Here is a 22,280-nt window from a genome sequence, read left to right on the forward strand (position 1 = left end):
ATTTCAAGCATTTATTTTCCTATTGCAGGACAAGAAGGATTAATTCCAATATGATTACGAGAACCACAACGGCAACACTCTTGTACCGCTTCCCTGTTTGAAAGGCTTATTGCTAACCGCACAAATCAAATCATCCTCCATCACACAACTAACAGTAGATTGGCCAGTATGACCCGATAAAACTTTGAAGAAATGATGGACCTTTCTATACCGGCATACACTCCTACAGAAGCAAAGGCCCTCATGCATCATCATTGGGCCATGCTCCACGTCAGGCTGGTGCTGCAATGTCTGACGGGATCCTGCATCGGACCATCTTACCATAAGGAATAAATCGTATCTTAGTACCAAAAAGTCTTAGGTTACCAAGAGACAGCTGGAGCGATGAAAAAACAATTAAAATTGGCTCAGGTACCTCCTCAGTCGAAAATATTTTAATAATTGAGCCAGGACCCGGTCAGGATTAAAAACAATAACAAAGTGAAAGGGAATTCATGATCCCACACTTTACTCACTCTAGAAGTCAAGCACAATGACTTTGACTCCTACGAAAAGTCCACGTTTCACCCCTCAACAAATGTCCAAAACGGATCCACTGGCGCTTCATCAGTACTACAACAATCTTTCTCCAGCACCTCAAAAGCACTATGACAAATTATTCATTCAAAAGATAAAGACAAAGAGTGATTTTTTTTTATTTTATTTACTCACTCCAGAACTGTGATAACTAGCCGAGAACTACTAGTCATCTGTGAAAAAGAAAGACATGTATGCCAAAAGTAAATACGAAACACATCTGGAATGACATGTTGTAAAAATTAAAAAGTGAAATGAACAAAATAGGGAGTGCAGTACTACAACGTCACTCATCCAGGGATAAATAGCTCAATAAAATAAATGCTTTTACCGGCCATTATTAGAAGAGGAACTACTTCCACTGGGAAAATCCACCACAATTCAATCAGGATATCAACAGTAGAGTTTTCAACAATAAAAACCTATCCACATTAAGTATAGACGGAACAGAAAAAAAAAAGCATCAGAGTCTGGACTTATGCAGCTATTAATACTTTGAATCTCTAATATCAAGTGAAATAACCTGACTAGGAAAATGTAACCACTTTGTGAAGAGGGGAGAGAGAAAAAATGGAAGGAGGAAAGAGAGAGAAATAACATATAGTAACACAGTACTATATTAAATCCATGATTTGGACCTTTTAAGTCCCTGTTTACATTAATGGCATGTCATTTATAAGAGCTTTCAGTTCATGCAAATGGACCTCTATCTCGAGTCATAGTAAAAAAATGACGTCTTAAAATAGGTAATGAACCCATTATAGTTGCAGAAACTGATAAAAAATAAAGGAAGATGGTGACCAACCTGTTTATTGAAAGAGAGCATAGCGAAAAGGAACTTACTCTGGCGTCGAAAGAATAATCAATGCATTTTCGGTCTTAGCCGCATTTCCGTATGTTAAAGGATACGCGCGGGCCAAACGCCGTATAAAAAGGGGCGAGCTGTATGGTAAAAGGCCAATCAGGTGGAACGTCCAGGACTTCCTGGTTACGTTCGTGGGTATGACGTCTCGCAGAGAAAAGGAATGAAAAGGGAAAACGGACACAAAAATCCGTGTCCGAAAATCTGAGTTTAGAAGCGTCTACAATCGAATTACGGAACAGCGTCCCTTGGTGCTAAAAATACCTTTGTTATCATTTTGGAAGGAAAAACACAGTATGTTTATACTTAGATTCAATACTGATGTAAATAATAAAGAACTCTGAATCAAGCACTGGTGAAAGCAAAAAATAAAAATTATAAAAATAAACAAAAAGGCCAACTTTTCAAGAACTAATTTTGTAAAGGAACCAAATCATAGAGAAACAAAGGTACAGGTGGCTGTCAATGTATATGAGCAAAGTTCAAACTCTGTCCAATGGACCAAAAAATGTACAGTTAAAAAAATGTATAAAGAAAATACCATTCCAATGAAGCACATTGTGAATTCAGATGGAAGTGGTAAAAAAAAAAAAAAACTAGCATCAATATCGTAAAAAATGGTTGTCAAACCATACCTCAATGAAGAATAATAAAGTTAAAGTCATCTTTGTTGGGATGAGATATTCATCCAAGGTATCTCATTGTTCAGTCCCTGGATATGAGTGCCCAACCTGAAGACCCAACGTTGTTCAACTTCAAATAAATACTTATTTGGATATTTCAGGGTCTGTAGTACAATCCACCACATATCATCTGGTGTATGTTGTACCTCTTGATAATGAATACTCAATTTCGTGGTCATTCGTCCACATCTTACGTTGCTCCGATGTTCATTAATTTTAACTGGTCTGGATGTCATATGACCTATGTTGAGGTGTTAAGAGGTTACAATACCCTCCACCTTTTTGGAATTGTGCACCCATTATCTTTTTATGATAGATTGGGAGCGTGTGCACTGGACCAGTTAATCTCCCAGTCCCCTTCTTTTGTTGTACAGGACCTTTGTATACTCTTCGCAATATCAATTGTTTCTGCCAAATTAGGATTGCGACAGGCTAACAGACGTTCCTATATTTTCTTAGAAAAGCAGTAAAACACAAATTGGTCTGTTATATAAATATCTACATTGTTGCCAAAATCACATTTAGCTGCTAAAACTTGCAAAGTTGCCACATATTATTCAACTGTTTACTTAGCAGATAGCTTGAACCTGGCAAAGTTAAACATTTTTAGTAAAACTCATCCAAATACTGTTTTTCCATCCTCTCTTTCCCTTCAACATAAACATTCTAGACAGCATCTCCACTTTGCTGCGCCGGAATAGGAGGCAAATTGTCAAATACACGTTGTCCAGCAACTCCTAAGTGATTGAACAGCAAAGCCATCTTCCTAACAGGAGAAAAGTCATTGGCATCAATGGCTGTGAGGTAGTTCTCAAATATTCTCAGCCACTCACTCCATTTTATATCAGGTTTGCCACTCCTGTGTAAAAAGGGAGGAGGTTGAACAACTCCTTGATTAGATGCCATAATGTAACAAGAACTAAAGTAGAACGACAGGAAAGTGTATAGTACTAAAGAGGCATAAACAAGAAGACATGACTATTATACTGACTCAAAAACAAACTGCAGTATCACCAGAATCCAGCAAAAAATGTTAGATGAAAACTCAAAATGACACAGTAACACAGTCACTTCCACAACAAATTATTAGGTGGAAAAACTTTGAAAGGAATTAGGTTACTAGGCTCACATCCGGAGGTACGTTGAGTGCGATATGAAACAAAATATATCCATCAAACGAACCATTTAACTCTGGAGAGACAGGTAAATGTATCCTGCGATGCGTTGAGCACTGTAACGCAGAGCATGAAAACCAACGGCGACCCGATGTATCCTTTGATGTGTTGAGCTCTGCGACACAGAGCATGAAAACAAACGGCCACCCGATGACCCCCTGATGTTAGAAACATCCAATGGTAGGAGGAAGACAAGGTCACATGACCCAAGCTTGATCCGACGACATTTGAATCCACGCAGGAATTACACAGCAACGTATTCAATTCGCTTATGTGAGCAAGCTTATGCAGCGACGTGTTCACAAGTCTTCCACAAACGGTCTAAATGAAGTTGGTTTGCTGGCAGCAGTAATCAGGTAACCAGCCGTAACCCATATCCAGGTAACCAGCCGTTCAGACAGAGAGAAGTACCCATGGCCGTTGTTCACAACTCCAAACAAAAATAAATAAACGTAATATGAATGTCTATGGTGCCAACATGGATTTCTTTTACTTTGAACAATTAGTTGGCAGCCAATTGAAACCACTGCCTGTATGTTCCGTCAGTGGGTCCACACACATGAATAATCACCCCACTCCTGGTACCAAAATATGTAGAAAACAGAATGTTCTCAGGGAAACCTCAGACGGCGCTCGTCAAAGCAAGCAACACAAAGACGACATGAAGTAGAGAATCCAGTTTCTTTAATGTCTTGGACCCACGACAACACCAGCAACCATTCAAGTCCGGTGTCCATGAGCAACAGTCGCACACCGACAGTCGGGAACCTCAGACAGAGCTGATGCCGTCAGGATTCTAAGTACAACATTCAACAATAAACATACTTACAATCCCATGCCCAATAACTGGAAATTATCCTACAAAATTACATTCCCGTAAGGTCCCTGCTGGTAGGTTAGCTAGCTGCTGCTTGTCCTGTAATGTCCCTGCTGGTATGATCTGTTTGTTCCTCTTTTTCCCTCATGCTATTAACCAGAACTTGCATCTTGTGCTCTTGTAAAACCGCTTGAATGCCTTTGAGCCATATAAAAAATAAATAATGAGTGCCCCATTAAGATGAATTCTCTCTGCTGACTACCTGGAGTACCGCAGTTTTGCTTGTAAATGTCACTTCGCCCTTGATACTACTGCAATGTGCACACCAGGGGATAAAGAGCCCTCCAAAGACCTGGGGCTGGGAGCAGGGGATGAAGGATGGAGGCGTGCCTGGCCAGGGCGAGCACACTTCCATAGGGCACTTTAGATCCAAACCCTGTAAAAAAATGATCAGTGGAGGGCAGAAATTTAAAGTAAGGTCTGGTATTTGAACTGGACAGTAGAGAGCCAGTCACAAGGAGGGGGCATCCCATGGCAGTGGCTCCCTCAGCTGCCTGCCTTCCACTTGTGGTGAGGTGCAGCCTATGTTTCATCTATTCACAGTGCTCTGTGCTCATCAGCTTGAAATGTAGAAAAATGTTTCTTCACTTGTGGAGTTGCCTGGACTTTAAGTTGTGACAGGGCACCAGGAAAGGCTAGTTTGGGGCCTAGTATGGCCGCACTGCTGCGATCTTACCAGTTTCAGCTTTGTTTATTTGCCCATTCTGGCTCAATGAGCTTTCACAGTCAGTTTATCTGACTGACTGACTCGTGAGCAGTGCAAGATGCGAGCTGTGCAGACATCAGATGAACATCTTGGTGTCTCTTTGAAGACTTGCAATACTTGGGGAGCCAACGGGTCCCTTGGCTCCCCATCCCTTCACTGAGGTCGAGTCCAGAAGCCAGTGCTATCAACATGGAAAGAATGTTCCGCCTTCCTTTAACCGTGCTATGTAGGTAGGCTCCTTATGTCAGATTGACTTCATGTAGGGGGTGTGCAGCGTAGGTCCTGGTAGGCAGCATCCACTTAGGATTTTAGGATATCCAAGTAAGATAACTGAATATGGAATGAATATTACTGGAACCCATAGCCGGTGGTTAATGTGAACATCTAGGATGAATCTGGTCCGCATGGACCAAAGGTGGACATCCCTGATTTAACATGTGATTGGTGTACTTATTTAATACACGCTGTTCCGTGGGTTTCACACCTGGCTCTCCACCCAGGTTATAGCTCACCTTGTGTTTTTATTCTCAAGGCCACTCCAGCCCCCTGGCTCTGTTGTCATATGCTGGCTACCCTACCTCTAAAGCTAGGCAGGGCATGCTCTGTAGTGACGTTCAAAATGGGAGCTGAGCAACAGACACAAGCTGGGTGGCGCTATGCATTCAAGGGTAGGCACTGTCTGTGCATGAGTGAACAATGCAGAACAGGAGCTGTGCTGTACAGAACAATGCGTTCCCTGTATGAGTGGTACAGAAAAGTGATGGATGGAGTTCTTGAATTGACCTTCTGATAATTTCTTGGCCCTGCATCTGTCGATCGTTGCCCACCGTGTCAAATCGGACAGGAACCAACCATATGCAAATCAGTATTGGTCCTGATCCAATAGTAACAGTGCAGTCTGAACTGCCAGCTCCCCTCTGGACCAGAACACAAGCAACACAAGACAAGTTTTGGCCTGTTTGAGTCCTTCACTGCTGTGCATCTTGGTTGTAGTGACACAGTGAGCCCGGGGGCCACATCTGGGCATGCCACTGAGGAATACACGGTGATGGGTGGAATGCTTCAAATTAAGCTCAGCCTCTGGTAATTACTCAGGTCACATCCCAGTCCATCGTCTTTTCTTGTTTTTCATTCGAGTGTGAGGTGTTCAGCGTGAATGAGCTGTGCATGCCAGGAGCCAGGCAGGACTTGTGCTGAGCTTGAGCTGTGCAGAGTATGAACTGTGTCCCATCTCCACCTGCTGAACAGCTGCGTGGATGGTGCTCGTCCTCAGAGCTAATCCTCTCCTAGGTATCAGCCAGTAAACGTCGAGGGACAGTAAAATTGAATATCCTCTTACATAGCGCTGCTACCTCCAGCCCTTTAGGTTGTGTACCCTTGGCGTTTTATCACAATCTCATGCATGCAACATAATAAATGCCAGGACAATGTTTGTGGGTATAATATGTCGCAAGTTTATTGATTACACAGGTAGGGTTAGCTTACGGGCGATCCCGGTGTCGGAGATGAGTTTATGAATATGGCCGACACCCATCCTGAGAAAGCTAGAGCTGTTCCGTCTGGTGCTCTCTGCACCTGCATACTTTGCATCTTACAGCTCATCCCTTTATCGTGGTTTACCACTTTGTTAGTTTTAGTCATGCTCCTGACAAGTCAGAGCGAGACCCCGGGCAGTCTCCACAGTTGCTCAGGATTCCATCTCCCCTTGTGGGATTAAGGAGCGCCGTCACGTCATCCCGGGCCCCGCCGTAAAGGCTCCCAGTGGCCTGAGGAATAGCTTTGACTCCAGGAATCACCATCTGAAGGCCTTTTAGTCAACATTAAAGCTTTAGGATCGCCCTGTAACTCCGCTTTGCGACAAATCTTACGTTTCCTGTAAAGAAAGTCATGTTATGCTTATGCTCCCTCTCTGCCCTTCAATCCCTCTATTTCCTCTTGTTGTAGGGGTGGGTGGGAGGTTTGAGCGCTGTTCACCTAGAGGCCCAGCCCTATCCGGTCGCCCCTTAAGAGGCCTTCTGGCCTCACTCCTCCTTCCTCACACCTTGGGGCCCATAAACGCGAGGTGGACCACCCTCCCAGTACGGAGGCCCCTCCAGATCATTTCTACCAGGCGGGGGAGTGACGCTAGGATGCTGTCCACCCTAAAGCCGCCCTACGTGCGCCGTGGCCATCCACATAGCGCTGCTACCCCCAGCCCTTTAGGTTGTGTACCCTTGGTGTTTTATAAACAAACTCATGCATGCAACATAATAAATGCCAGGACAATGTTTGTGGGTATAATATGTCGCAAGTTTATTGATTACACAGGTAGGGTTAGCTTACGGGCGATCCCGGTGTCGGAGATGAGTTTATGAATATGGCCGACACCCATCCTGAGAAAGCTAGAGCTGTTCCGTCTGGTGCTCTCTGCACCTGCATACTTTGCATCTTACAGCTCATCCCTTTATCGTGGTTTACCACTTTGTTAGTTTTAGTCATGCTCCTGACAAGTCCGAGCGAGACCCCGGGCAGTCTCCACAGTTGCTCAGGATTCCATCTCCCCTTGTGGGACTAAGGAGCGCCGTCACGTCATCCCGGGCCCCGCCGTAAAGGCTCCCAGTGGCCTGAGGAATAGCTTTGACTCCAGGAATCACCATCTGAAGGCCTTTTAGTCAACATCAAAGCTTTAGGATCACCCTGTAACTCCACCAAGCCTCGGGGATCGCATTTCGTGATACCCGAGGCCCCCCCCACCTGTGCTCCCCCTTTACCACTAAATGCAGCCAGCTATCTCGAGAGCGTCTCTAATGCTCATTAAAAACATATCAGTGCCCGCGTCAGACAGGTGTACCCCGTCTGCCACAAAGTTACTGCTCAAGCATCTACACAGCAGGGTATGTCTAATGAAACCAAAACCGTGCTGCTTCGCAAATTTTTGTAGCGACCTGTTGATTCTCCACCTGGACATTTCAAGTGCGGCAGGAGACCTGGCTCCCTGCCACACCTCCCTTGGGAGAATCTCCGACCATATTACTTCCCCGCCCTCCATGAGGGCGGCAATTCTGGCCAGGCCATGCGTCATGGCCTGCAACAGTGGGCCCCTCCCCCAAGTAGTTAGGTCATTTCCGCCCAGGTGGATTACAAGAATGTCCGGTTTAGGCCCTTTCTTCCCCACCAGCTGGCATACTCTAGGTTCCAGCATGGCCCATCTCATTCCCGGGGTTCCCATCCAGGTGAGTTTGGTGTTGCTGAAACTGTGCGTCCAGCCACTCTCTCTGGCCCGGTGTTCTGCTCTGTCCACCAGGGAGTGACCCATCACCCATACTGTCTTAGCCCCTAGATGGACAAGAAGGTAAGCATTACCACACACTTTATTGACATCATTGATCGCATACGTTACGCTCCACAGTGTTTACATTATATTCAACTTGATTGCAACCTAGCAAAGCCATTCTCTCAACTGGACCCCCCCAATCCCTCGACTACCGGGCCTGTGCGCTACCTGCACCGCAACTGGGGGGGGGGTGGCTTTGTGTGGACCGCCCTTAACGTCTCCAGACCGTATGTACAGCTTGTATCTATCGGACTGCCACCTTCCGATCCGCTTAATAGCCTCTGCGTGCAAACCCTCTTCAAACGCCATGGTGGCAGCACCGTATCTAAAGGAATGCGTTGACCATTTATGCCCCTGGTACCCCGCCTTTGCGATTGCCCCCTTCAAGACCCTTCTATATTGGAACTGAGTTAATGGCTGGCCATCCTGGTGGAGCAATAAGTACCCTGGTAGTGAGGGGCGGCATGCAATGTACCTCCTGAGAAGTTTGATCAGGCAACATCTGGAGTCCCCTAGTACTCGCAAACGAACCACTACACCTTTCCCTTTCTGGTCCGCTTTTGAGCGACGCACCTTCAGTTCCGCCATGTCCAGACCCATCTTGCGATCACCCCAACTTAGTGCCCTGTTGGACGTGTCGCTCCTTGACCCCGCCACTAACTCTGAGGTCCTGAATGCTCCGAAGAAGGCTAGGGAAAATGTGACCCCGAATAAGAGCTCCTCGTACTGCGAGATACAAATGGCTGTGAGTGCCCCCACCAACTTCCTGAGCATGTTAATATCGATGGGTGCCCTCTGGTCGGGTGTCTTCTCCTCCTGTCTAGCCCATCCCTTCAGTGCCACCCTCAACGGGAAACCCGTGGTCGGGTCCCCCTCTCCCCTCAATTTTGAGAAGTGGGCGATAGCCGCCACGTGCCTGGAGACCCATGCGTGCGATTTCCCATTTTCCTTTGCCCATAGTACGAAGCGATGCATCCTTGTTGCCGGGGGGTCCCCAGCTCCCTCAGCCTGTTACTGCCGCGAACCTGTTGAAACATGCCTTGTACTTGGCACGGGTCGCAGGGGCCAGTGATAACTCTCCTAGCGCCCCTATCCTTTGCTCCACTGTACCAAGTGCCACCACTCTGCCTTGAACGGTGTCCTCTCCGCCATCACCTGAGGGCACGCCGCCCTGAATTTCGCCCACTGAAAACGAGAAAGAGCATCAGCGGCCACATTCTTCACCCCTTGCACGAAACTCCACATTCCTCAACAGGCAACCTCTGACTAGCTCCCTCAACAGCCCTACCAATACTGGGCAGTTCCCGGACTGGCAATTGATGGCCTGGACCACTGCCATGTTGTCAAACCAGAATGTAATCCTCCTGTTGGCTAACACCTGTGGCCACGGGTAGATAGAGAGGACAATTGGGAACATTGCCAGCACGGTAATGTTCTTTGTGAGTCCATGCCTCGCCCATTCATTAAGCCATTTAGCCGCACACCACTGACGGTCTAATATGACCCCAAGCCCCTCCCTTCCTGATGCATTGGTGGCGAGCTGGAGCTGCTGACTGGTGCACCATGCGGTGTGCCACAATAAGGAACCGTTGAATTCCTCCAAAAATGACAGCCACATGTGCAGGTCTTCCTTCAGCCCAGCCCCGAGACGCACCATGTGTCGGGGTTTCCTCACCTTTGCTGTCGCCCTTGCTAATTGCCTGGCAAATATTCGTCCCGCTAGTATGATCCTCGCTGCAAAGTTGAGCCTGCCTAGGAGGCTCTGAATCGTGGCTAACGTTGCCTTGTCCCTGCTCAGTACCAGCTGGATGTCGGCCCGCAGAGCTGAGACCTTGTCCTCCGGCAATTGGCACAACTCTGCCGTTGAATCAATTTCAATGCCCAGAAAAAGTCAAGCAGTCTGTTGGCCCCTGAGTCTTACCCGGGGCCAATGGCACCCCCAGCGTCTGACTGAGGTGCTCAAATGCACTGAGGGTTGCCTTGCATTCGCCGGAACCCGCCCTGCCGATAAAGAGGAAGTCGTCAAGGTAGTGCAGTGAACTCCCCGGGGGTGTCCCCTCCCTCAGTGCCCATTCCAAAAAACAGGCAAAGGTCTCGAACAAAGAACAAGACACCGCGCAACCCATGGGCATGCACTTGTCATAAAAGTATTGCCCAGCCCACTGCATCCCTAGGAGGTGAAAGCTGCTCGGGTGGACCGGGAGGAGGCGGAAAGCAGACTCGATGTCTGCCTTTGCCATGAGCGCACCTCTGCCCGCAGCACGAACTAGGTCGATGGCCTCGTCAAATGACACATAGCAAACTGAGCATGTGCCCTCCTCGAGGTAGTCGTTTACTGAGGACCCTTTGGGGAAAGAGAGATGGTGGGTCAACCTATATTTGCCCTGCTCCTTCTTTGGCACAATCCCCAGCGGTGACACAATACAATTTGGAAGGGGTGGCTGGGTGAAGGGGCCAGCCACCCTCCCCAATTGAAGCTCTTTCTCGAACTTCTCCTGCACCACTCCCTGGGCCTCCATGGCCGAGCGTAAGTTATTCGCTCCCCTTGAGACTGAGGGGCCGGAATACGGTATCCTAAAGCCCTCACTGAAACCTTTAAACAGAAGCTTGTGTTCCGCCGTTCTAGGGTAACCTTTAAGGATCCGGGCCAATGCGTTAAAATTTATGGGCGAAGGTGCTAATGTAGTGTGGTGTGACTGTGGACCATTAGGGCTGCTTGGTACCCGCATAGGTACCCATTGGCTTATCGGTCTTGCTCCCTTTGTTGCATTCGGCTGCAGGGTGCCAGCCGGCGCACTTGGAGCAGCTGTGAGGGAATTTGCAGGCGGGACCCCAAGAGCATGCCCCGGCGTTGTATGGCCTGCATGAGTTATTGCTGGACCTATACTGATAACCCCCCCTCTGCGGGGGCTTCCCTCGAAAGGAGGACCTAAGCTGTGCTTAAAGTAGAACAGCCTTACTTGTTTGTGTCTAGCGAAACGGGGGTCACTGGTTGCTGGTCTGCCGCCACTGCCCATATACTGCACCCAGAGCTCAATTTCGCGGCAGTCCCACACCATCTCGGGTGCCTGCTCCATTTTTTGCCTGAATTCCCTGTCGTAGTTCAGCCACCCTGTACCCCCATTCCGGGTATATGACCCTGTTGTATTTGCATAGAGCTGGTCCCTGTTCTGGGAACTTCTCCATGATCACTGTGGACAACATGGCGAATGCCTCAAGCCAATTGTCCATTGATTCCTCAGGCTTGACCTTCCTCTTCCATTTATGCTTCTCAACCTCCTTGCTGGGCACCGTTATGTCTGCGCCCTCTTTCGCAAATGTGAGCAGGGAGAAAATATCAATGAATTCCCTGTTCCATATTCTTTCTCTAACTTCTAATGGGACCCTCCAAGCCAGGGATGACCTCCGAGATAACAGGGGGGGTTCGGGCCTCACCACAGTCCCTCTGTCACGGGCCCCACAGGAATCTCAGTCCCATGCCCAGGGGCCAGGCTCTGACTCTTCGGAGGATAGCTCTCGCCCTGGCCCCACACCTGCCCTGCGCATGCACGCCTGCTACACGCGCCCTGTTTGTCCATACCCCTGCCCGCCAGCGCCTTCGCTGAGGCCATGAAGCTGTGCATCGCCTCCATCATCTTACCCAGCCCCGCCTGCAACCCCTGCCCCGCAGGTCCTGGGGCGGGAGCACAGGACCCATTGTCTGTAGGCTGGGCAGATTGCCCCTGCTCCATTCATAGGTTCGCCCCAGCGATCAGAGCCCCAGCCGTGAGGGGCGCCCCACTTGACGCAGTCACCTCCTGCTCCAAACTGTCTCATATTTCTTCTCGGTCCGCTGTCCTCCAGCAAGGTTGATGGGACTTCCGGTAAAACGTTGTCCGTTATGACCTTTTTGGCCACTTTGAGCTTGTTCCCCGCCGTGGCCCTCGTGGCCGCTTCCGTTTGGCGGGTGCTACAACACTTTTCACTCTTCGGAGACAGAGGCCTGAGTCTGAGGGCTGCACCTCGTCCGTGTTAGCCGCGGCGTTGTCCTCCGACTGCTGCTGGGCACCTTGTGCAGCCACCATCTTCCTTGCCCATTCCAGCCCTTTCGCTTGACCCATGGCCATGAATTTCGACCAGACCTCGACCTCCTCCTGATTCTCCTCGGGGGAAAAAATCGCTGGCGACCCGTCGACTTCCATCGTGGTTGATGTATGTGTGTGTGTGTGGGTTAAGGATTCCAGCCTGCAATTAATATAATACACTTCATTATCTCGGCCTTTATGTCGCCGCCCTAGTGACTCACTCGCTCGCCCTTTTCATTATTATATTTTCCTATTCTCTTTCCCTCCATGGGAAAAACGCGCGGGGTAACTCTCTTACAACCGCCTGCTGGCAGGACCTGATAGTTGTCTGGCTCCTCACGCTTAGCTAAACTGACGCGGGGTCCACAAGCCGCTTGGTACCTACCAACGCCTCTTCCTCTGTGTGCCCTCTAGTGACCTCTGCCCAACCCCCACCCCCCCCCCTCCCCCCCTTTCCACTTGGCACCATGTATCCCTCCGACGTTACCCGTCCCGGGTCTACCAGCCACTATCAATTCATATATAAATTCATTATATCTCCATATAAGCAAAAAAAAAAGTTTTTTTGTCGTGTGTGTGTGTGTGTGTATATATATATATATATATATATATATATATATATATATTTATATATATATTTTTTTATATATATAGTGCACTACTACTGCACGTACTCACACACTATTGTGTGCAGTTTCTAATAACTGCCATTGAGGGGTGCTTGCATGCCACCTACCCTTGTATCAGAAAGTCTTTACAAAGTCTTTAGTTATAACCATTATAAATCTTTTTTTTTTTATTTATTTTTTATAAAAAAAAAAAGGGGGGGGGGTGTAACTTTCCCCCAAGGGATCAGCCCTTCCGCGAGCTGTTCGCTCCACGGTCGCTTTGCGATTAGACATTCCTAGCTGCTACTACCTCGTTGTTTTTTTTTTTTTTTTTTTCTCATATTTTATGACGGTGGCTGGCCTGGCCGGCGGAAGCCCCACAGTAGGTTCCCCACGCCGCACGCAGTGTCCTGAAACCCATGCAACGCGCTTTAAGGCACCCACCTAAATTATGCGCTCCGATGATCGCCCCCCACCCTCCCCCAGGAGTCTATAGCCCCCCCCCCCGCAACCGCTTAAGACCACCCCGACCTGGTCGCAGAGTTCCTCCCCAACCTATACCCCACCAATCTCCCCCCCCCCCCCCCCCCCCCCCCACACACACACACACATCTTCCAACTCACCTTTGCTCAGCTTATGTCCTGCTGTTCTCCGGTCTCCGCACAAATCCTGTGACCTCTCACCGTCTTGAGCGCTGTTCACCTAAAGAGGCCCAGACCTGTCCGGTCGCCCCTTAAAAGGCCTTCTGGCCTCACTCCTCCTTCCTCACACCTTGGGGGCCATAAACGCGAGGTGGACCACCCTCTCAGTACGGAGGCCCCTCCAGATCATTTCTACCAGGCGGGGTAGCGACGCTAGGATGCTGTCCACCCTAAAGCCGCCCTACGTGCGCCGTGGCCATCCACAGATCTGCCTGACTGTGTCTTCTCCGGTGCCTCAGTACAGAGCGTTCTGGTAGAACTCCATGGAAGGGCGCAGCGTGGCTCGGAGGGAGACCTCCATGTGTTGTCTGCTCTTTGGTGTGAGGCTCCACACATGAGGCAGTGCCAGGCAGGGCACCAGGTCCATCGGAGGCGCTTGTCAGCTGAGGCACCTCTGCAGATCGGGACTTCGGTTTGTGAAGGGAAGCGAAGGAAACTTGCTCTAAGAATGAGGTCGAACACTGACACTCTGGCAGTTGCGATGTGTTGCGTAAGTCATGTTTCAATTCCGCGTCAAAATGTAGTGCTTGCTCCAGTTTTATTGGGTTTCATAGCGGTACAAGTGGCGCCAAGCTGCCTCTCTTTAGGGCTTATAAGCTAGCTGTGAAGGCAGAAATCGTGCACTTTGGGACTCAGGAGATCAGTGGCCACGGTTGAAATGTTGCAGGGATCTGCAGATCGCAAGTTCACACATCAAGGAGGCTTGGAGGCAGCCTTCCATCCTCCAGGGTTAGGAACTTTCATACTAAATTGGTTAAAAGTAACACCTACTTTTTACTGTGCTTCTTAAATGCAGCAGGTTTAACAGGTACGTTTCACTGATACATTTCACTGACAAGCCTTTGGGTTTTTCGTTGCACTGATATATTTAGCTGATAAGCCTTTGGGTTTTTCGTTGCACTGATATTTCACTGATAAGCCTTTGGGTTTTTCGCGCCCCTCAGTTGTTGGCATCCTGGCAAGGCTTCACCATCTCTGAAATATACTTTCATTTCCGAGGGAAGTGTGTTAGTAACGGAGTTATGATTTTTGTGTTTGCTACTAGTATGGCGGTCCACAGTTTTTTGTTTTTTTAGGAGTGGGGCTGCTAATAATTTTTTTTTAAAAAAACGTCTGAGCGTCAATTTCCCCTCTATTCATTTTTCTCTGTTGTGTGCAGTCGAGGGCAGTGATGAGCTGATCGGTTAGGTGAGAAACTGGCCCCAAAAACTTTGCTTGTGGAGGATTGAGAGGTTGGGGATACGCGTGTTGGTTTTCCGATCACAGCAGAGAATGTGGGGACGGTGGATCACGGACGCCGCCCTTTGCTACAGCAATCCATCTGCCTTTTGCTTCACTGAAGCATCAGCGTGGCGCGCGCATGAGCATTCCTCTTACTGCGCCGGCGTCCGCTCCGTACCTAACCCCGGTGTGTTCTGTCTTTCAGGTTACGTCTTCTGCATGTTACACCGTCTCCCAGAGCAGCACGACTGCACCTTCGACCACATGGGCCGCGGCCGCGAGGAAGCCATCCTGAAGATGGTGAAGCTGGACCGGAAGGTCGGCAGATCATGCCAGCGCATTGGGGAGGGCTGCTCCTGAGTGCCACAACTTGCAACCAAATGCCGTTTCTCCTAGTTCACTAATGTTAGCCTTATTTAGGACGAAGTCAGCCAGGCACCCTGTACTGGGCAACTTACAGACTACAGCCAATCAGAGTTCATTCAGTAGCGCACCATGCTGGCGCCAAGGTTTGGAAGAGGCTTATATCCACTTGTGGCTCATAATGATTTCCTTCTTTGTCACCATTACACAGAAGCCTCGATCATTGGTTTTGTTGGGGATTTTCTTTTGTTGGGACTGTTCAATTTCTAGTTAATGAAATACGATCTAAGCAGACCTTTCTTTCCTAGCGTTGTCTGTTCGAAAATACACTTCATTAAAAAGGAAATTCGGAAATGCTGAAACTGCTGTGATGGCCATAAATCCAAATTTGCTAACCACGAAAGGGGAGCCTTGAATTATTACCCCTGCAGTTCAACCTAAGATGCCACCACTGCTGAGCCCAGACCCTATCGGTCACTTGTACCTTTACCAGCGGTGACTGATGGGGTTTGTATGATCAGACTGAATACTGCACTTGTCAAAGGATTGCCGCTACCTTAAGAGCATGTGTATTGTACGTAGGTTGGTATGGGGGAAATGGTTTGTTAAGACAAAGCAAATTGGGCCATCCCATTCCTGTCAACTACATTTTATTCTATCTGTCGTACAATTTCTCGCATTAGTTGTGATCACTGTAGCCCCCAAATTCCACCTGCGGAACCCTGATTGGCTCGTGTTTGCCTTTTGCTGAGTGCAGGTATCTCTGGTCAAATAAGGCTAATAAACCGCACAGTAGCCACGGCTGAATTCTGCAGATTGATTCTCTGTAGGTATACATATATATCTGGGGAAAAATGGACATTTTTGTAGCAAACTGAAATCAGTAACAGTATTGTGGAACAACCAGGAAAAGCAGCCCTTGTCATCGTGACTGTTTACTCCTCACCTCTGAAGTGTTTGCAGGATAGTCAAAAAGGGCTATTTAGTCTTGTCTATGCATCCAGGAGCTTGCAAGGAAAGGCCGTACCCATGACCTCCAAGAACAAATGTAGCGATTCAGTGGACAAGGCCCCCCCGGGTTACAGGACTTCTGGATTTGCTTGAGATCTGTGGTTCTGGAAGCCCGGCAGCAAGACCCTGCCCTCTCTAGGTGCCACACACAAGATGATCGCAAGGCAAAATCCAAGCACATCTCCCTCCTAGGAGCTCATCGTGCAGACAAGGAGGCTTCCAGTCACACTTCCAACACTTCCCTTCCAGATTTCCTTGCATTGAACAGAGCGTTTGTCACCTGATGCATGTTGGTGGGGGGAAATGTGTCTCATCCTAAGGTGCAATATTACATCTTCTCCAGATCTTCCAGGCAGTGGTGAAGTGTTTCTGATCTCAAAACTGTTGTGTTTTTAAGGAGTCGATGCCCTTATTTACCAAGAAGAGGTTGTGCTTCCTTGGGTTGGGTTGTAATTAGTTATCTGTGGCCACCAAGTTTCAGTTGGAGCCAGGAGAATGTTCCATTGGCTGTCAAACTAGCACGGTCCTTTGTATCTTTCACTTTACGGTTATGTGAAGTCAAACACCTTGTTTTGAAATGCATGTCACCCTTGCTGTGAATGGCCTCGAAATTTTTATTTATTTATGTTTAGTTCACTAGCTGTCTGCCATAGGCATCGAAGTGTGGGGTGCAGCCCCTGTGGCATTTTTATTATGAATTGAAAAAAATATCTTTTTGATTTGTTTTCTGTTCACCATGTGAGATCAGCAGCCAGAATTTCAAACCTTTGGGTGTTTTTTCAGGAAATATTCTGCCCATTCTGGGCAGAGGAAATTGAAAGATGTTCTACCACCGCCTTCGTGTGAATTGACATGTTTTTTTTAACTCTAGATGCCATCTTCACAGTATCACAGCGTTTTCCAGTTTCTTCCATTTAAACAAAAAAAATAAACATGGATGGACACCAAACCACTTCTACTTCGTGATGGAGTTAACCGTTGCTTCCCTTTTTGTCCTCCCGTTTCAAGCACACGGTTAGTTTTAGAGGTGACTGGAGAGAACACTACACGAAAAATTTGATGTGGATTATGGACAATATTCACTTTATAAAAGAATAATTCAAGGAGTTGTTCCTTTGCAGTATCTGTTCTGTGAAGTTTGTTAAAAGTTTAAGTTCTTGTATCTTAAAGAAAAAGAATATTCTTATTTAACCCTTTTGTGTTCTAGATTTACTTACACACGTAGCCTAGAACTGTTTTAGTTTAACATTGTAAAAATATTAAAAAATAATCTTGTAACTTTATTCTTTCCTCCAACCCTTGAGCCCCCGTGCTGAAAAAATATTAAACCAATCTGATTAAAGTTTGACTTGATTACTGATTCTTCGAACCGGTTTTGCTTTTACCTTGAATGTTGTGGGCTTGATGAGGAAGTCATGTAACCCAGGGAAGCTGAGGCTGCCAACCCCTGCCCCAGCTCAGCGGAATGTAAAATTAAGCTGCAGACTTGGGAAAGCAAACGCCAGCACAACCTCCGCCTCTGCTCTTACCCCAACACTCTTAATAAAGTGCAAAAGGTACCAAAAAAAGAAACTGGTTGTTTCGTGTGTTTACCTCATTTTAGATCTGGTCTAAAGTGGAGTCATTTTTATTCTCCATCCATTTGTATATATTGGGTACATATGTTTTAAAAGGAACGTTTGTCTTCCAGTTGTTTAATCCCCTTTGAATTCCCAAGTGGTCCTGTATAACTGGTAGCTTCCTGTATGAAGCGTGGCCTCCGCAGCAGCCTCTCGGCGCAGGGCCTCGCTGTGGTACGAACAGGACGCGGCTTTGCTCGCTAGCACTAGGGATTTGGCCTCACGGGTGGTCCCAGCAGTGCAGGGCCCGTTGGACAGGACGCGCCACGCTTCTCCAGAGATGGCTGCAGCATTCAAGGTCTTCCCCGTAAGCCTCCTCTTCTGTCGAGGAGCTGGAGGACGCTAGCCTGCCATTGAATACTTGGGCGTACTACCTCAGAGGTTGGGGACTATAGGAAGGGAGGGGTTTCCCAGATCATAGTCCCCTCAGATAGAAATGGGATGGTTGGCAGGGCTCCTTCGAAGATATTGATTGATGAGAAGCTTATAAGGCCTCTAGTGAATTGGGAATTTCCTCCTGCCTCTGAATAATACAGATTCACTTCTTCCATACCTCCTACCTCACGCCTCAAAGCCTCTGGCAAGTAGACCAGGTGGAGACCCGTGCATGCCCACATTAACTACTCCGAAGCAGATTTTTATTAGATGACTTGGCATTGCCCCCCGAATAGGCAACTTCTGGAGATGGATTGACAACACACACCTCTCACGTATTATGATACCAAAGTCCACTAGTAAGACTCTTGGAGGATCTCTGAAACACTGGCGGGGAAAGGAGGATGGTGGACATGACCACCTTGGTGGCAAAAAGAGACATACCCCGAGCATGCAATTGGCCACAGCCACCCACTCTGATTGTGTGGAGCATAAGAGTGGACTGGTGCATGCAGCACGAGAAACCCCTATACACTGCACAGGATAGCAGGAGAAGCAGTACTGGTAATCACAGGGGTATACTCTGTTTTTGTTGTTGTTTTATTTTTGCAGTAACAAATCAAAAGTTTAAGGCCAATACTAGACCTACATTTTCGAAGCAAGTTTGTAAAAGCACACATTTTAGATGACAACACTGCAGGAAGTGTTGGAAGATGGTGATTACCTTAAGATGATAGATCTCAAGGATGCCTAGTTGCCAATTCATAGTATTGATAAACTTTGCTCTGATCCTGCTTACATGGCAGCCCCTCTGAGGCGACAGAACATCTGTTTACCCATACATATTTGGTCAAATGGCTGGTATTGTGGAATTCATTCCATTTAATCAATCCCTTTACCCGAACATGTGATTTCATTTACCTATCCAGCTAAAATATTTTGGGTGTAGTTAAATAGTCAAGCACAGCAGTAGGAGCTAGCACTATAGAACAAGTTTATCTTTACCCGATGTCACAGTATCTGACGGAATGGTGATGAAAATTTTGGGTCTGATGGCTTCATGCATTCCTTTCAGACTAAATACAATACTATGTAGGAGCCCTGACCAGAGCGGGTCACCAAGTAGGTGTCACACCATTGGGATGATCTAATGGTTGTCGCAAGAAGAGATGGGCTCAGGGCCTTGTGACAAAGGGCCCAGCTCCCTGGGGGCGCGTCCCCATACCGACCTTGACAGATGCACCAAACACAGTTGGATGGACATCTCAACAACCTGCAAGTTTGGAGTAATTGGACACCAGCGGAAGCAGAAAAAAAACTTTGTTTCTTAAACTCAAGTCTTGCAGTAGGATGGGAGGGAGGGGTGGTGAGAAGGGTGGAGGATGGGTGGATAAATGCAGGGATGGCTGGACAGAATGGATGGAGACAAAGATGAATGGGTGGAAGAATGGAAAACAAGATCGATCAGTGGCTGGAGAGAAATATGGATGGCAAAAGGGGATGATGGTTGGTGAATGAACAGGGGAGGAAAGAAAAAGACAAGAAGGGTGGAGAAAAGGGAGGATGAAATACTGAAAGGAGGATGAAGAAACAGAAATTTCAGGATTCCCTCAGGGGCGCAGCCTCACAAGCAACTGCTTGGGTCACTTGCGTCAACCGCCCAATGAGAACTATGTGGGACATGGTGCAAAGTGGGGATATATTATTTTTCATGGTATTCCCTTGATGGGATATTTTCATACTTTTTTCGACTGGTAACATGGATACCGTTAGCCATCAACAAATGGTAGATATCGAGCATGGTACTGATTCTGATACCCCTACCTAGTGTCAGGCAACCTCTGTACTCGTATGTAATGACAGTGTGTAAACAACATTTCAAAAACTTCCACTACTTCCGAGCATATTAACAAAGAAAGGCGCGTCACCCAGGACCAAAAGGTTAAAGGCTAAATGTCTAGAAAGATCCGAGTTGCAGCTCTTGAAGTTAAGAACTGTGGTGGGAATTAATGAAGCAAGAAAACCAGCTACTCCCACGTGTCCTGCTGCGGAATGACCCTGTGGTTTGTCCAGGCATCAGAGCAGGATATGGCCAATGAAGTGAACATTATTCCGTTTTTGATGTCGGTGTTAGCCTACGAGGTACATTATGCATCATCACGAGTACATTTATAAGCAATGGAGCAAACCTCCAACTGGAATGGAAAAAAACCGCTGTTATCAAAAGATTCCTAGAAGGGGTGAAGAGGATGTGTCCCACATGGTGAGCCCCTAACTGGAATTTAACTATTATTCTGGCTAATTTAATAAAATCTTCTTTTGAATGAATGCATAAAGATGCGTTAAACACGTGCCATCACTTCGTAGGGTAGTGAACTGCAAGCACTTACCAAACACAAACCAATACTTCTAGGCTCCCAAGAATAAGTTGGTGGTGTGAACACATTCTAAGTCTGTATCAAATCTCCATTTTAAATCGGTCCGTACATTTAACTGCATTCTTCCAGCAGCAGACTACAGAAACTGAAAAAGCATTACATGTTGGATGTTAGGAGAGCAGTAATATACTAAATGGAGGGAACTAAAACATCAGAAAGACTAAAGTTTCTCATGACGCAAGTCCCACATCTTGAAGGGCTTAGTGGTTAGTAAGGCACAATGGATTATAAAAACAATTCCTCCAGGCTATTCTTCGCAGGAAAGAGCTCATTCCTAAAGGGAATAGGGAGCTACATAGGCATTGTATCTAAGGATATATGCATGGCAGCTACTTGGTCACCTGTACATGCGTTCACTAGATGCTGTACACTGAAGGAAAGAAGCTCAAGTTGGTCGGATGGTATGAAGGCATCCTGTTTCACTGCTCATACCCTCCTCTGCAGAGGGTCTACGCACCGTGTGGACCTAGAATGCTTCATGTTGCAAAAGACAGCTACTTACCTATAGAAATAGTTTTACCGCTTGCATCTCTTCTAGATTCTAATGTGACCCTCCCACCTGCTGGTGCGCATAGAAGAATTTGAGTCTTTATGTAACAAAATCAATGAAAGGACAATGGCTTTAGATACAAATAAGGATTTCAAGTAAGTCATCCATTTTAAAGTCCAACACTTATGTCCCATACCCAAGCTTACATGCAGAATACACCTCTGAGTTCTTTAAGGAAGAGAATAGCTTCTAGGGCAGTGCTCCCTAAACCTTTTAAAACCGTGCCCCACTTTTTAGTAAGACAAACGTTTGCGACCCACCTAGAGTGAGGTGGTGGATTAAACTATACTGCACACAAGTGATAATGTGTGGAAATCGAATTTCAGTGAATATTACTTGTGCATCACCAAGTAAAGCATATTGATTTGTTCTGATCCTACTAAAATCTAAAACTTTCCCTCACACTTCAGAATTACAAAAAAGTGTGCTTCATTTTGCTTTCCTAACTGCTGAATGCGTACATTTCACCTACACGCATTTACATTTTGTTGTGTATTAGGAAAAAATGACATCACACTTCATTTATCCCAGAAGGATTGTCACTTAATTCACTTTACTTTTCTTTCCCTGACTGCAAAGTGATAGGAGTTCGTAATTACCTGTCCCATGCTAAAAAGCAGCAGAAGGCACAGACTGACATTTGTTTGTCTTTGAAGTACAACAAATGTGACATGATAAATACAGAATTTAAAGGCATTTTTATTTATTGCCTGTACTGTAGCCACCCACCAAAAATCTGCTCAAGACCCATGTTTTGGGACACACTGTTCTAAGGCACAGCTGTCTCATCAAACTGGTCCACTGAAAAGGTTGAGTCATCGTGAAAGAAATACTGCAAAAGAGACTCTTCAGCTTCACAGCGTTTCACCCAGTCAAGAAGAAAGCTTCAGTATGGAGATACATTCTGTGACCCCAGCCTCAGTTTCTTCCTCAAAGGCTGTTTTGCTGGTTATTCAGCCAGTTGTATGCACCCACCATCTCTCAGTTTCCAGAGGCCTTTGAGGGTAGTTCCACCTCCCCAGCCTGTACCACAAGCCACTTTTACTCACCCTCGAGGGAGCATATGTGGCCTGACGACGACGGGAGTGTGCCTTCACTTCCCAGGCTGGTCCATTACCATAGACAGCTGTGTCCTTC

The 22,280-nt window shown here is 47.1% G+C and overlaps 1 protein-coding gene across 1 annotated transcript in view; it reads left to right on the forward strand.

The window, feature by feature from the left end:
- ZFAND3 (zinc finger AN1-type containing 3) overlaps positions 1 to 17,521 on the forward strand; it is a 451,339-nt gene extending 433,818 nt beyond the window's left edge. Inside the window, exon 6 of the mRNA XM_069236323.1 lies at positions 14,993 to 17,521. Within this exon, the coding sequence (XP_069092424.1) occupies positions 14,993 to 15,147 (155 nt within the window). The 3' untranslated portion in view covers positions 15,148 to 17,521. The remainder of the gene's footprint in view (positions 1 to 14,992) is intronic.
- The last annotated feature ends 4,759 nt before the right edge of the window (positions 17,522 to 22,280 follow it).

This window comes from Pleurodeles waltl, chromosome 5, assembly GCF_031143425.1.
Source record: "Pleurodeles waltl isolate 20211129_DDA chromosome 5, aPleWal1.hap1.20221129, whole genome shotgun sequence".
NCBI lineage: Eukaryota > Metazoa > Chordata > Amphibia > Caudata > Salamandridae > Pleurodeles > Pleurodeles waltl.